The sequence below is a fragment of the Vespa velutina genome, chromosome 1, assembly GCF_912470025.1.
Source record: "Vespa velutina chromosome 1, iVesVel2.1, whole genome shotgun sequence".
Classification (NCBI taxonomy): domain Eukaryota; kingdom Metazoa; phylum Arthropoda; class Insecta; order Hymenoptera; family Vespidae; genus Vespa; species Vespa velutina.
Window position 1 is genome coordinate 3229099 of NC_062188.1, and position 15409 is coordinate 3244507.

The window sequence follows — 15409 nt, forward strand, 5'->3', positions numbered from 1 at the left end:
AAAGACTTGTGAATCTTTGATAAACATGTAATGTAATTTTCCAAAAGAAAAAAAAAAAAAAAAAAAATATATATATATATATATACACACACTTTACACTTTACAGGGAACGAACAACGAAACGTAACAAAACGAAAGAGAAAAAGAAAAAAGGGTGGGAGGAGGAGGAGGGGGAGAAAGAAAAAAAGCGAAACATATAAAATAAAATAAAAATACAGTTACAATACAGAAGGCTTACGAATCTTAAATAAAATATGATGTCATCGTGATGTCAATGTGTTGTCACGTTGAAAACACGTTATCTGTAAACGATAATTGTGATTCCTTCGTTTGTCCTTCATCCTCTATCTTATCGATGTTACTTCTTGGGATCGTTCGAAGGAAGTAACGATCTATCATTGAGTCGCGACCATATTTGTCTTTTTTGTATTCTGCGACATGCTCTCAGCGAAATTCTTGCAACTAATCAATGCGATTATATTGTCCATAATGTTGCTATCGTATCTCATGCCTCGTAGATTTGTAAATACGTTAGCGTTTTGATTTAAATTGGATGAAGCCAAATTGGCCGGCAAACTCATTCTAATTTCTTCTATTATACCCTTTTGTATCTCCAATGTCAAATTAACCCGATAAAGATTACCATTTGGTGCTGGCATATCGAAATCTTTCGTTATCGAAAATTGTGGTGTCCTTCCGTATATCCATTCCCACGAACAAAATTCTTCCCTCAATTTGTCTATACCTAAAATAACAATGTTTAACATTACATAAAACTGTTTATTTATCAAAATAAAATATCATTGTTAAATAATAAATTTAAAAATACCTGGGAACCAATCCTCGGTGGGATTAATCAATTGAAATCCTTTTTGTTCTTGTATATGATCATAACCACCGTCTTCGAGGACAAGTGGTTTTGTACGTAAATATTCCCAACCTAGGGTATCTATCAGTTTATCTATTTCTACCTTCGAATTAACTTCCGTTAAATTCTTTATAGAGGAACGGGTAGACGTTGTAGCGTTCGTTTTAATTCCAGTCTGTGAAATCGAATAAAAGAAAAAAAAATAGAAAAAAGTGTGTGTGTGTGTGTGTGTGTGTGTGAGAGAGAGAGAGAGAGAGAGATTTATAACGATCATTTCAATGGATAAAAATAAAATATTATTGAAATATGTTTGAAAGTTCGTTTTTTTTTTATTTATTTTTATTTTTTTTTATTTATTTTATCTTTTTTTTTTTACCTCTTTCCTTTCAAGGATCATACTCAACAATGTTTTATTAGATGCAACTAAGAGCGTACAATGATGATAAGCATTGGGTCGTCCTAATTTGGCCGCTGTACCAGATACCTGAGTTATAATACAGTCAAGGATACATACATAGACGATTGATAACGTTTGATTTTTTTTTAGAAGACGTTTTAAAATGGCTAGTCCCCCTTTTTTTTTTTTTTTTTCTTTTTTTTTTTAAGAATACAACGCGCGGCATCAACTCTCATATATAATGCATTACTTAACAAGGAAACATAGGACTTTAAGATGAGTGGATCAAATCGATTAACAAAGAAAAAAGAAATTTAAAAAGAAACTAAAAGAAAAAAAATAAACAACAACAAAAAAAAAAAAAAAAAAAAGGAAAGAAAGAAAGAAAGAAAAAAGACAAATGAACACAGTCATTTTATCTTTGTACAGTGCAATATTAATTACGCCGCTTGAACTTGCGGTTATTGATTTAATAATCATACAGAGTAATACGATATACATACAAATATATATATAAAAAATATATATAAACTGTATAGAAGAGAAAATTAGAAAAGTGGTGCAATTTTGGAACGTCTCCTAGAAAGCCATAAAAAAAAATTTGAAATATTGTGCGATACATTACATCAAAGGATACTTTATATCGTCCCTCGACGACAATATCCTCACGTTCGTTTACAACAGCTTTCAATCCCCATTCACGATATAATGCTCTCGTAATAATGTCCAAATTGTATCTCCTGTTGTATCTTTGTTTTGGCGTGAAAAATGATAGATTTAGATTGCCGTTGTCATGATAAACGGTACCGCCGCCGCTATTACGACGTACCAACGCTATACCATGTTTCTCCGTAATACGCGTATCGCACTCGAGCCAAGGATTTTGATGACGGCCGATTACGACGCACGGATCATTACGCCACAAGAGCAATACATGATGATTCGTGAAGTCAAAATTACGATATAGCCAATCCTCCAATGCCAGATTGGTGAACACATCATTCGATTGCGATATAAATACTGACTTTCTTATGATATCGTTATTGTTGACGTTTTGTCCGTGTTTCTCATTGAAACCAGACGACGAGGACCATCTTAGGTGGAATTTCGTTCGATCGATTGTTTTTAAACGACAACAGAGTAAAGCCCTACCGATGACGATGTTACCGCACTTATTGATCAGAGACATTTTTTTTTTTTTTTTATCTTTACAATCTCACTCTCTCTTTCTCCCTCACGTAAGCAACGTACACAGTACTATTTTATCTACTTTCGTATCCACGTGACTTTATCGATCGACTTTATCGATAGAGCAGAAAAAAAAGGAGAGAGAGAGAGAGAACTCTACGTTAACTACTATTATCTTAATTTTCGACGATCGGTAAAGTAGAACACAAATGTTTGGCGGTCACTTGATTTTCTTCTTATCTTTCTTGTTTTGTTCTTCTTCTTTTTTTTTTTTTTTTTTATTATTAATATTATTATTATTTCTTTTTATTTTTATTTTTCTTTCTTCCTATGTTATTAGGAATCAACAATCCGACGATACTTTTTATCAGTCTTAGACTAAATGAACGTCAAGGTTTCTTCTTCTTCTTCTTTTTATTATTATTATTATTATTATTATTATTATTATTCTTTTTCTAATATTATATTATCTCGAGACAAGAAGTTGTGAGATCAGAGAAATAGGTTTGCTTTATAATTTTCTCCGTAAATAAAAAATTCTTTTCTTTCTTATTTTTCCCTCTCTCTTTCTCACTCTTACTCTAATAAATTGTATGTCTCGAGACGTCGGATTGACTCGCCGTGATGGATATTAGATAGTCGTGAAGGGCAATGGTCTGATGTAACCACTTCCACGTTTGATCCAGACTGTTGATGCGGTATCGGATACCCAAACAGTCTCGACAATCCTTTTGCATTCCTCCGTGTGCTGACAGATTGAAAGAATTAAAATTTTCAATCTTTCCAATTGACTATTGAAATATATTTAACACTGGCACTAAATTTCCCGCCTAAACTTTGAATATATATATATATATATATATATACTGTGTATTATGTGTGTATGCGCGCGTCACTCGCGCCTTTGTTGGAAAAAAAAAAAAGAAAGAAAGAAAAAAGAACGAACAAAAAAGAATGAGAGAAAGAGACACAAATTATATATATATATATATATATAAATGTTAAAAAATGAATCTATCCTTATCGTTGATAATATTCACGCGAATATAAAAACGAATGTCTTCGAATCGATGAGCTTCTGAATTTCTCGATGAATACTGATCGATCGTTCGACTTTTGACGTTATATTAAGTATACTCCTCATAGGCATTAAAGAGTTAAGGGGAAAGGAAATGGGAAAAGGTCTTTTAACACACGCAAAGAGGTTATCTCGAGTTCGAAGCACAAAGTACAGCTGATTTACGCGTGATATCGTACTTGACGCCATCTTCTCGTTTTTGTCTCGTCACTCCTGCCCCCTACCATCTATCTGCTTATTTACTACCTCACTCTCTCTCTCTCTCTCTCTCTCTCTCTCTTACTCACTCATTCTCTCTTTCTATCCCTTTCTCTTTCTCCGACATTTCAGGATTGTAACTATTATTGATTGGGTAACACTGTCGAAATACGATTGAAAAATTTGGTAATATCAACTGAATTTACGACGGTTGGATCATTCGATCATGCGAGTACGATTATTAAGAATCTTGTTTTCTTTCTCTCTCTTTTTTTTTTCTGGTTTGTCTTTTTTTCTTTTTCTTTTTCTTTTTCTTTTTTGTTTCAAACGCCCTGATAATGGAAAATTTAATAATCACATTATTATGGAAGAGAGAAGATTATTCTATTACTTACATAAAAATCGTCGATTATTTTTCTTTCAAAGATATTGCCCTTGTTTATGTATCTTCTTTTGGATTAAAGAAAAAAAGAGACAGAGAGAGAGAGAGAGAGAGAGAGAGAGAGAGAAGAAAAAAGATGGAAAAAAAAAAAAGAAAAGTAAAGATAAAGCTTCATTTAAGATTCGCGTGTGGCTTCTTGCGTCAAATTGAAAAACACGATAGTACAAGTGGAGAAGGAAAAATTTTCGTTCGATAATCCACGGACAAACATGAAAATATAAAGTTAACATTATGCACACAAATCTTATATAAATGTTCTTATCGGTTATACCTGCATTGTGCATTTCTTTTCTCCGTATGCATAAATAATTCTATGAATCAGACGATACATTAAGATCAAATGAAGTTAAAGAAAAACATTTATCGTTATCGTCTTCATAAATATGTATTCTGTTTAATTAATATTAAATATATAATATATTTATAATCTCGTTGAAAGAGAGAGAAAGAGAGAGAGAGAGAGAGACGGTCATACATATATATATAAACTATTTTATAGAGGTCGAACAACTCAGAGATTTTTAAATAATATAATCTAATGAAAAAAAAAGAAAGGATAAAAAGAGAGGAAAGAAGAAAAAAATTGAGAAGAGCATGCTCCAGATTCAAGTTTCGAGATAATTTCATTCGTTCAATTTTCTTTATGTGATATACAAATCTTTATATTTAAATCTCATATATACATTCATATATCTAATTGAACAAGCATAATTTGTTCCTATGTATTAATTTTATACATACAAATTTATGCATATATATATATATATATATATATATAATATATATTATATATATTATATATAATTAAAAATAGATTGTATGTGTGTGTATGGATGTAATTTTGAAAAAAATTAATTGATTTTTAAAGTCACCTAAGAACTTTTGGACCAGTCTGTACACAAATTTTATATACACAACAATCATAATAATATATAAATTGTATATATAAATAAAATATATAAATTATATATATATATATATATATATATATATATATATATATATATACATGTACATAATGTTAACAAATTTTACTAAATTTTATCAAATTTCTTTTCATCGATTTATACGTATATATATATATTTTTTTTATAACAACAAGGAGAAGGACTTCGTTTATTAAAAGTAATATTCGATAACCGGTGATTGCAAAAAAAAGACGAAAAAAAGGAGAAAAAAAAAATAAAAGAAAAGGAAAAGACAATTATCTAATTGCCATAAATAATTTTTTTCTTTCCAATATATTTTGTCTCTTTTCAAACATATTTTGCACACGGATCTATTTATTTGTTTATTCGCTCTTCAGGTTTTCACTCTTCGTTCCCTCTTTATGTCTCAATAACATTATCGACAATTTTATCGTAATTTAATGATTATATGTATTAACTGTTTTTATCAATAAGGCATTCATTCGACACACATTGATTATATATTCCGTAATATTAATATTCGTTTTAATAATTATTAGAAACTTTATGATTATGAAAAAAATTAAATTTTTCCTACGCTTTTTTTTCTCTCATTATAAAATCAAATAAAATATTCGAACGGTAAAAATTACCTATGTAAAATAAATATATACATAACGTATATATAATAGTTATATATTCAATTTATTTTAACCAATAGAAATGTATGTATTCATATATATGTATAGGTTAGGTTAAAAATTGTTATTTGAAATTAAATGTCAATTAAATCTTTTCTTCGAGTCTTTGTAATGTTGTATTTAATTAGGCTTAATGATTTTACAAATCAGAAAAAGAAAATAATCATAAAAAGTCTCGAAAAAAAAGTGACCAATATCAAGAAATTTTTGAACGATCTAGGGATTTTTAATCTATCTAGTAGAAAAAAACCAAGTCGATTTTTCAATACTGCGAATTTCTAACTTGATCGTTATACGTATTTCGTGTTGAAAGAATAATAAATAATTAATGAATTTCTCTTTAAAATGATTATTAAATAATAAATTAATTCTTGCACGCAAATAAACATATTTTGAAGATAATTATCGATTATAAATAAAATATAAAAGATAAATATAAATAAAATAAATTTGTTTGCGAATACGTATTCATTATTACTCAATACTACGTTTATATATCATGTATATATATATATATATATACACCACATAACACACACACACACACACACACAAGTACACACATGACATGTCAGTTTAATAATTGACAAGAAAGAACAAACATCGATAATAGTTAAATCTTTCTTATCGACCGTATCAAAGTCTAATCGAACTTCTGAGAAATAATTAAAACGAGGGACATTTGTTTGTTTTTATATCAATTATATCAAATAATATTAGCTTTTGGAAAATAAATATTGTACGAATTTATTAAAAGAAATAAACGTTATAATCCAATCGATGAGGTTAATGGCCATACAAGATACGACATATAACGTTATGCCGATAGTTTCTATTGGTTGGCTAAAATCTCTTATAAAGTCACGTTTACGTGTCAATTATTATCATACGCTATTAAGAGGGGGCAATTAAGGCCACTGGATAAGAACATATATCTTCTTACTCTCATCCTGGACACCCCTTGGATTTTCTATCAATTTGTAATACGATCGTTCAATGTATGTATGTACGTACGTTTATATGTCACAGATGAAAAAAAAAAAAAAAAAAAAAAAAAAAAGAAAGAAAAAGAAAAAGGAAAGAAAGAAAGAAAGAAAGAAAGAAAGAAAAAAATTCCTTTTAGTAAATTATTTGTCCTATTGATAATAAACATAATCTTTACATCCTTTTTTGTCTTCTTTTTGAAGAATTTTTTTTTGTTTTTTTTTTCTTTTTTCTTTTTTCTTTTTTCTAACGATATTTATTTATTCAATATGTCTCCTCTTTCAATCGTAATCACGTATTACCTAACCTTTGTAAAAATCTAATAAACGATATCAATTGTCGACAAAATTTCTATCGTTGATATCAAGCGAATAATTTTTTTTGATATAATTTTTCTTTTTTTGTGAGAACAAATGATTCAAATTAAAATTCGTAGTATGAAAATTATTAATTTCACATTTGATCGATTAGATTCTCCGTCATATTGTATTCGCAGCTTGGAATAATCATAAAAAAGAAAATATTCTAATAAATCGTACTACGATGTAAAGCGATGAATTTTTCGTAATTATCATTTAAACGAAAATCGTTTACTTTTGTTTCTAAGAAAAATCCTATAAAATCCTATGGCAATAATTTTTGATATACTATAAGATTAGGAGCATATAACATATATATATATATATATATATATATATATATATATATATATATATATATATATCACTCTTCTTAGTGGTAAACGTATTTCAGATGCAGTTTTTTAGGTGTGCCATCGGAATCGACAGAAACGTTTTAAGAAATACGTTAAGCTCTGTTAACTTACATCTAATCCGTATTTCATCGTTTTCTAAGACGACACAAGTAAGGATGTAAAACGAAGTAAACAATATAAATGTACTGGGTAACCTCTGTTCGTTTTTCTTTCTTTTTTCTTTCTCTCACTTTCTCTCTATATTTCTCTTTCTTTCTTTCTCTCTCTCTCTCTCTCTCTCTCTCTCTTTTGCTCTTTCTCTCTCTTGCTCTCTCTCCCCACTCTTTATCTCTCGAATATCTCCTTTCTTCTTGCGTTCCTTATTCTGTTAATATCATTACACGGACTTCTTCTCCACAATTAGGCTTTTTACGATCGTGGACCAAGGAACAAGATTAAATCAACAACAATGACAAAATTAGAATATCCAGTTGCTCGTCGCGACGAATCTATCGTTGAAAAATATCATGGTGTTGAGGTTAGTACACATTTTTCGTTATTTAATTTTAGAGGTTATGTCTAATTTTTTTTTCTCTCTTTCTCTCTCTCTCTCTTTTTTTTTTCTCTTCACTGTTACGATTATACTAATTTTTCGCATTTGAAAAATTCTTCTTCTTTATTTTGACGTTGGCTCGTTTATTTAAAAATATTTCCGATAAATTGTTCTCTCTTATATTTTCAAGAAATTCGACTTCTTTCGGAAAAATAATAAAAAATGTATATTTTTGTATTGACGACGACCTCTCGTTGGGGCCGAACAAAGAGAATTTTATCAGTATGATGACTGGGCAGAATATTCTTATCTCTTGTATAAAATAAATATATGCTAAATGAAAATTTCCATTATTTGTGAACATATTAGTTAATTTCTTTTTTTTTCCTTTTTTTTCTTTTTTTTTTTTTTTTTTTTTTTTTTTTTTAACGTTCACACGCATCCTTAGCGACACATTAAAAATATTTTAAATATGTGTTAGACACAAGGTGATTATTAGGCAAAATAAAAATAAAATATTTAGATAATCTAACGAATTAAATTGATTGTACAGATATGCGATCCATATAGATGGTTAGAAGATCCAAATTCAGAAGAAACAGAATCTTTTATCGAAGCGCAAAATGCATTGACCAAACCATATTTAGCTTCGTGTAAATGGCGTCAGGATATTCACGATAGATTAAAACAATTATGGAATTTTCCTAAATATATGTGTCCTGCCAAACATGGAAATAAATATTACTTTTATAAGAATACCGGTTTGCAAAATCAAAGGTAATATATAATAAAATTTTCATTAGTATGTTTTTATATATCATAATTATATATCAGACATAAATTAATTTGTATTAGTTTGATTTTTTTTTACTTAACTTATTGATATTACTTTTAGCGTATTATATGTACAAGATACCTTGGATAGCGAACCTAGAATATTTCTTGATCCAAATACTCTTTCTGAGGATGGCACTGTTGCAATATCATCTAGCAAATTTAGCGAAGATGGTAGTATTTTTGCATATGGATTATCCAGTAGCGGTTCAGATTGGAATACAATACATTTTATCAATGCAGATACCGGTACGGTGAATATATCTTTAATACTGAGGTATGCTTAAATGTAATTTCTTTTATAATTTTGTTTTTGTTAATTTGTATAATTAATTATACAGGTGAAAAATATCCTGAAGTATTGGAAAGAGTAAAGTTTTCACCTTTGACTTGGACTCATGATAATGTGGGTGTCTTTTATGGACAATATCGTGATCAAAAAGGAAAAGTTGATGGATTAGAAACACAAGATGATCAAAATCAGAAATTGTGCTATCATCGTGTAGGTACACCACAGTCAGAGGATGTGGTTGTAGTAGAATTCCCAGAAGAACCATTGTGGAGGATGTAAGTGATATTTGAAAATCTTTTTAGACGCAATCGATTAATTAATACAACAAATTTTTTAGTTTTATTTCTATCTTTTCTTTTTTTTTCTTTTTTCTTTTTTAGAGGAGCACAAGTTTCTGATTGCGGAAAATGGTTAATTGTTACACCAGTAAAGGATTGTCGTGATAATCTAGTGTACTTCACAGAATTAAAACCTGACTCTAAAATAGATGGTTTGTTGCCGCTTACGCAAGTTGTTGATAAACTCGAAGCCGATTATGAAGTTAGTATAAAAAAAAAAAAAAAAAAAAAAAAAAAACTATATATATATATATTTCTAGTGTAACGATTTAAAAATATGATTATTTTATCTACACAAATGATGATAATAATAATAATAATAATGATTATTATTTTATTATTAGTACGTGACGAATGTTGGTACCAAAGCTATATTTCGTACAAACAAGAATGCACCAAACTTCAAGTTAATAGCAATAGATTTGGTAGATTATAAAGAAGATAAATGGACTGAATTGTTACCTGAACATCCTGATAACGTTTTAGACTGGGCTACCGCAGTCGATGGCGATAAGTTTGTTGCCTGTTACATACAAGATGTTAAAGTTAGTGCATATATATATATATATATTAGATTATTATATTTAAACATAATTATTTATAAATTGATTTATATAAATTTTCAGAATATTTTGCAATTGCATAGTTTAACAACTGGAAAAATCCTTAGAACGTTTCCATTAGACGTTGGTACGATCATTGGTTTTTCTGGTAATAAAAAATATTCCGAAATATTTTATCAATTCACATCCTTTTTAACGCCTGGTGTCATATACATGACTGATCTTAAAAATGACGACGAACCAAAAGTTAGTATTAACAATAAAAATTAATTGGATGTATCGATGAAAGTAATTTTTTTAATGTATTGATATTTCTTTCTTTTCTTTTTTTTCTCTCTCTCTCTCTCTCTCTCTCTCTCTTTCTTTTTTCTTTTAGGTATATCGCGAAATTAAAGTGAAAAATTTCGATCCGTGTTTGTATAAAACGTCACAGGTATTTTATACCAGTAAAGATGGTACTCAAATTCCCATGTTTATCGTTATGAAAAGTGTAAGTATTTTTAATAAAATTGATATTCTAACGAGTCTTTAAAAAAAAAAAAAAAATCTATTGCACTTTAGGACGCAGTTTTGGACAATTCTATGCCAGCTTTACTTTATGGATATGGTGGTTTCAATGTTAGTGTCCAACCGGTATTTAGCGTAACAAGGCTTGTCTTTGTCCAACATTTAAATGGTGTTCTTGCTATTCCAAATATTCGCGGTGGAGGGTAAGAATGCGTAATTAAAAATATAATTAAATATATTATTGATATTTATATTATTACATACATTATTATTATAATTATTATTATTATTTTCTTTTCTTCTTTTTTTTTTTTTTTTTTTTTTATCGTTCAGAGAATATGGAGAAAAATGGCACAACGGTGGTCGACTATTTAATAAGCAAAATGTATTCGATGATTTTCAATGTGCAGCAGAGTATCTTATAGACAATGGCTATACTACATCTAGTAAATTAACTATCCAAGGAGGAAGTAATGGTGGATTATTGGTAGCTGCTTGTATAAATCAACGACCGAATTTATTTGGTGCTGCTATCGCACAAGTCGGGTTGGTTATTTTTGTTCTTATTAAAAGATAATATTGACACATTGATTGCCTAAAATATAACATAATTATTTATATTCATTTTAGTATCTCTTTTATGATATTTCGCATATAAATCTATTGACAAAATGTATAAAAGAATTCATTGTTATATTTTTTACATTTTACTCTTATATAATATTTCTTTATTTTTTTCTTTTTTTTCTTTTTCATTTTCTTTGTTTTCTTCTTCTTCTTTTACTTATTATTTTTTAAATGTAAAATAAAATATTTAAAAAATTTTTAAAGAGTTAAAAAAAGAAAAAAAATAAATAAATAAATAAAAGGATTCCGCGAAATGTTCTTTCACGGCAATTAACGTGTCAAAAGAAGTTACAAATTTAAATTGAAAATATGTTTATTTTATTTTCTTTCTTTTTTTTTTTTTTCCCCCTTTTTTTTTCCTCTTTTTTTTTTCTTCTTTTTTTTTTTATATATATATAACCTTTTAGTGTGATGGATATGTTACGCTTTCATAAGTTTACGATTGGTTCTGCTTGGGTCTCCGATTATGGAAGTTCAGAAGATCCGAAGCATTTTGAAAATTTAATTAAATATTCACCGTTACACAATATTAAGATACCAGAAGATGGTTCTCAATATCCAGCTACGTTGCTTTTAACAGCCGATCACGATGATCGTGTTGTACCGTTACATAGTCTTAAGCTGATAGCCACGTTACAATATACGCTTGGAAATCTACCAAATCAAAGAAATCCATTAGTTGCAAGAATAGACACGAAGGCTGGCCATGGCGGTGGGAAACCAACCACTAAAGTTGTTAGTAATATTATTTATTAATTTAAATTTCAACTATGTCGCACACGTTTTTATTAACAATCGTATAAACATTCGATTTTGTTCTATTTGTTTTTTTTTTTTTTTTTAGATCGAGGAGAACACAGACATATTATCGTTCATCGTCCAAGCTTTGAATTTAACATTCAAGCTATAACGTATGTAAATGTTATTATATACTACTGTTTGTACATCTTCTAAAATTATTACGGGGGGTGGTTTCAGGTATTATTATTTGTGATATATAATAATATATTCGTCGTCGGAAAAAACATTTTATTTGCGTAAATTTTTATGAAAGATAAATGCATACGCGTGGTCGTCTTACATACTTTTTCTTCTTTTTCTATTTTTCTATTTTTGTTTCTTTTCTTTCTTCTTTTTTTTTTTCCATCGTTTTATTTTCTTTTCTGTTTTAATAAATTATTATAAAAGAAATTATATCTCACGCACACGCACTTATATCGTATAGTCGAAATTCGAAGAAAAATAATCACCATATATACATAAGTATATATATATATATATTCTTATGTATATATGTATAATGAAATGTTTCTTCGTCGTGTCGACTTCGTTACGACTAAGTCATAATTAATGCATACAATGCAGTCTATGAATAATAATAATAATACTACAACTTGTTGCCCGTTTTTATTTTAGGAATGTATTGTTCGCGTTTTAATCATCGTCGTGTAACGTGTCATTTTTAATATATATATATATATATTTACATTTATATATATATCTACATATGTATCGTATATATATATATATATATATATATATATATACATTTATATTTATATATATATATATACGCATACATGTGTACATATTATAGATATGTAATATATATATATACACATAATATATAAAAAGAAAAGAAGAAGAAAACGAAAAAGACAAATAACTTACAATGGCACATCTTGATCGATCGCCTCGAATAATTATTAAAAATGTTTGCATCGACGATTCTCTTCGATGATGTCCAAAACAATTGCTTCATGTTTTAATGGGAAAGTAAATCCATACCAATGGTAAATAGAGCAGTGTAATATTGGCAAAATAGTTTGCTGATATATTGTTCCTCTTTTACTGGCCAAAAACCTTCGAGAAATCCAATATGACCACCGCGCGAAGTTACCACGATGGCGACATTTTCAGTTTTGCTAAATTCGTTTAGTGGTATTGCTACAAATTAAAATAATTTAATCGTTATTTTTTGAAAATCATTTTGTTAATTACTTAAACGAATAGTTATGTGTTTCTTTTTTTATTTTTTTTTTCCTTATTTGTATTCTTTTCTTTATTTTTTTTTTTTTCTTATTTTCTTTTTTATTTTTTTATTTTTTTTTTTATTTTTTGTTTTGTTTTTAACAATGTCATTGTTTTCACTTACCTTCAAAAGGTTGAAAAGGATCGTCTGCCGCATTAAGGCACAAAACCGGTACCTCCATTAAATGCAATTTATCATGTAACGTTGCTTTCTGATAATACTCTTCGACATCTTTGAAACCGAATTGCTTGGTCGTAAAATTCGAGTCGAATTCTCTTACGGTTTGACTCTGAAATTAGTTAATATATTGTAAATACGAAAATGCAAATAAGATAATGCACGAGGGTCATTTATTTTTTTTTTCTTTTCTTTTCTTCTTTGTTTTTCGTTCTTTCTTTTCCTATTTTAAACTCTTAATATTATGTTTGCAATCGCGTTTGTTATCATCATCATCATCATCCATCATCATCCATCATCATCATCATCATCATCATCATCATCATCAATCATCATCATCAATCATCATCATTATTATTATAATATTATTATTATTATATACTTACACGTAAGACGTCATTCATATCTACGTTTTCTAAGCCGGTCTCCAAAGAGGAGTAATATTTTTTAACCGTACGACACAGATTACTGGCTAGATGTTTATTCAGCATCAAATTTATATAATTATCTTCGATGCTTTTTGTTGCGGCAAATACGTTCCAAGGCACTGAGATGATAAAGCATCCCTTTAATTTATCTTTAGCAGCTTCACCGTTTTGTGCTAAATAATTACCTAATATCAATCTGAAATATAATTCAATATGTTAGGTATGTATGTATGTATGTATATATGTAAGTATGTGTATATATATATATATATATATATATATATATATACACATATACACCTACATGTACGAGAATAATCATGCAAATTCCTATTAATGAAGATAAAATAAAATTAATTGTCAGGTGAATTTTTTAATTGGTACAAGAAAAGAAAAGAAAAGAAAAGAAAAAAAAAAAAACAGATAAATATCCTTACCCTCCCATTGAAATACCAGTCGCACCGAGGGGAACATTAGGATGTAATTTTTTTAAATGTTCGATAATCTCTGCCAGATCGTCGCAATTAGCTGCGCAATATGTCCGTGGTGTCTATTGTTGTTAGTAGTAAATAGATAGAAGAATAGAAACAAAAAAAGAAAAAGAAATGATAATGAACATGTAAATTTTTTGTCAATGATTTTCGCATATATATATATATACATATATACATATATAAGTAAATAAATAAGTAAATAAATAAGTAAATAAATAAGTTTATCATTTATATTATGACATAAGTACATATGTACCCGCGTACATTATCATTTAATCGTTCTTTCAAATGACATATGAAATCACTTTGAATGTTAGTAGTAGTAACTCGTGTCGATACTAGAGAGCCTTAAACGAGAATAACGGGTCGACGACAAATTACAAGATAGTGTCACGCGATGGTAACTGCTCAATAGAGAACGATTTCGTAACAGGGAGTTAACGTTAATGAAATTGTATTAAATAGAACTGCCGGGGTACACGGTGTACGTGTATTGTGTCTGTGTGTGTGTGTGTGTGTGCGCGCGTAGCATTAATGTGCTACGTATGTATGTATGCATGTATGAATGTATGTACGTATATATGTAAATGTGTGTACGTATATATCGTACCGGTTGGATTTTATTATTGATAACTATATCACGAATTGTCATTATTGATCATTGTAATCTTAATAAATCACAAACAAAAGAGAGTACGTTCTATAAGATTTTGAAACAGCTTATTATTATTATTATTATTATTATTATTATTATTATTATTATTATTTATTTATTTATTTATTTATTTCCTTTTCTTTTTTCTTTACCTTCAATTTAACACCACCCAATCCTCTGTTATTGAATATTACGCATCTTATATGTGACTTCTTGGCGGCTGATACCAAACACTTGATATATTCCGTGTTACTAGCACCGGTAAGGCCTGGTAAAATGATAACTATCGGTGATGTAGTCGGACAATTTTCCTCGGCCCAATCTAAAGCAACTTCGCCGCCATCGGACAATGTAAAAATTTCTCTGTTTAGAAAATAATACGTGTACAAATTATAACATGGAAATATATTACGTAAATGGATCAATCGAAATATCATCGTTATATTATTTA

General features: G+C 28.5%; 4 protein-coding genes across 8 annotated transcripts in view; 1 reads left to right on the top strand and 3 right to left on the bottom strand.

Moving 5' to 3' along the window:
* Positions 1-195: 195 nt before the first annotated feature.
* Positions 196-2992, bottom strand: LOC124951544 (lipoyltransferase 1, mitochondrial). 3 transcript variants are annotated; one of them, XM_047500096.1, is made up of 4 exons: positions 1903-2992; positions 1245-1352; positions 830-1043; positions 196-745 (listed from the first exon to the last, which is right to left on the bottom strand). In XM_047500096.1, exons 1-4 carry the CDS (start codon positions 2452-2454, stop codon positions 396-398), a joined length of 1224 nt encoding a protein of 407 aa, XP_047356052.1. In that variant the 5' UTR covers positions 2455-2992; the 3' UTR covers positions 196-395. The 3 variants fall into 3 exon arrangements, with proteins under 3 accessions (XP_047356052.1, XP_047356044.1, XP_047356063.1); XM_047500088.1 differs by having other exon boundaries at positions 1891-2992; XM_047500107.1 differs by lacking the exon at positions 1245-1352 and having other exon boundaries at positions 1891-2992.
* Positions 2479-3755, bottom strand: LOC124951553. Its single transcript, XM_047500122.1, has one exon. The coding sequence runs from the start codon at positions 3188-3190 to the stop codon at positions 3035-3037; it is 156 nt and encodes a 51-aa protein (XP_047356078.1). The 5' UTR covers positions 3191-3755; the 3' UTR covers positions 2479-3034.
* Positions 3756-6444: 2689 nt separating this feature from the next.
* On the top strand, positions 6445-14999 carry LOC124947415 (prolyl endopeptidase). Of its 3 annotated transcripts, none has more exons than XM_047489490.1 (14): positions 6445-6786; positions 7518-7628; positions 7883-7996; positions 8565-8788; positions 8907-9094; positions 9187-9412; positions 9518-9677; positions 9820-10020; positions 10102-10284; positions 10415-10528; positions 10600-10748; positions 10879-11091; positions 11580-11907; positions 12017-14999. In XM_047489490.1, exons 1-14 carry the CDS (start codon positions 6781-6783, stop codon positions 12080-12082), a joined length of 2283 nt encoding a protein of 760 aa, XP_047345446.1. In that variant the 5' UTR covers positions 6445-6780; the 3' UTR covers positions 12083-14999. The 3 variants fall into 3 exon arrangements, with proteins under 3 accessions (XP_047345446.1, XP_047345455.1, XP_047345465.1); XM_047489499.1 differs by having other exon boundaries at positions 6445-6778; XM_047489509.1 differs by having other exon boundaries at positions 6527-6786; positions 7518-7661.
* Positions 12844-15409, bottom strand: part of LOC124947424 (phospholipase ABHD3) — a 4916-nt gene continuing 2350 nt past the window's right edge. Inside the window, exons 3-7 of the mRNA XM_047489523.1 lie at positions 15111-15321; positions 14247-14359; positions 13768-14005; positions 13328-13493; positions 12844-13119 (exon numbers count right to left, since the gene is read on the bottom strand). Coding sequence (XP_047345479.1) covers positions 12938-13119; positions 13328-13493; positions 13768-14005; positions 14247-14359; positions 15111-15321 — 910 coding nt within the window. The 3' untranslated portion in view covers positions 12844-12937. The remainder of the gene's footprint in view (positions 13120-13327; positions 13494-13767; positions 14006-14246; positions 14360-15110; positions 15322-15409) is intronic.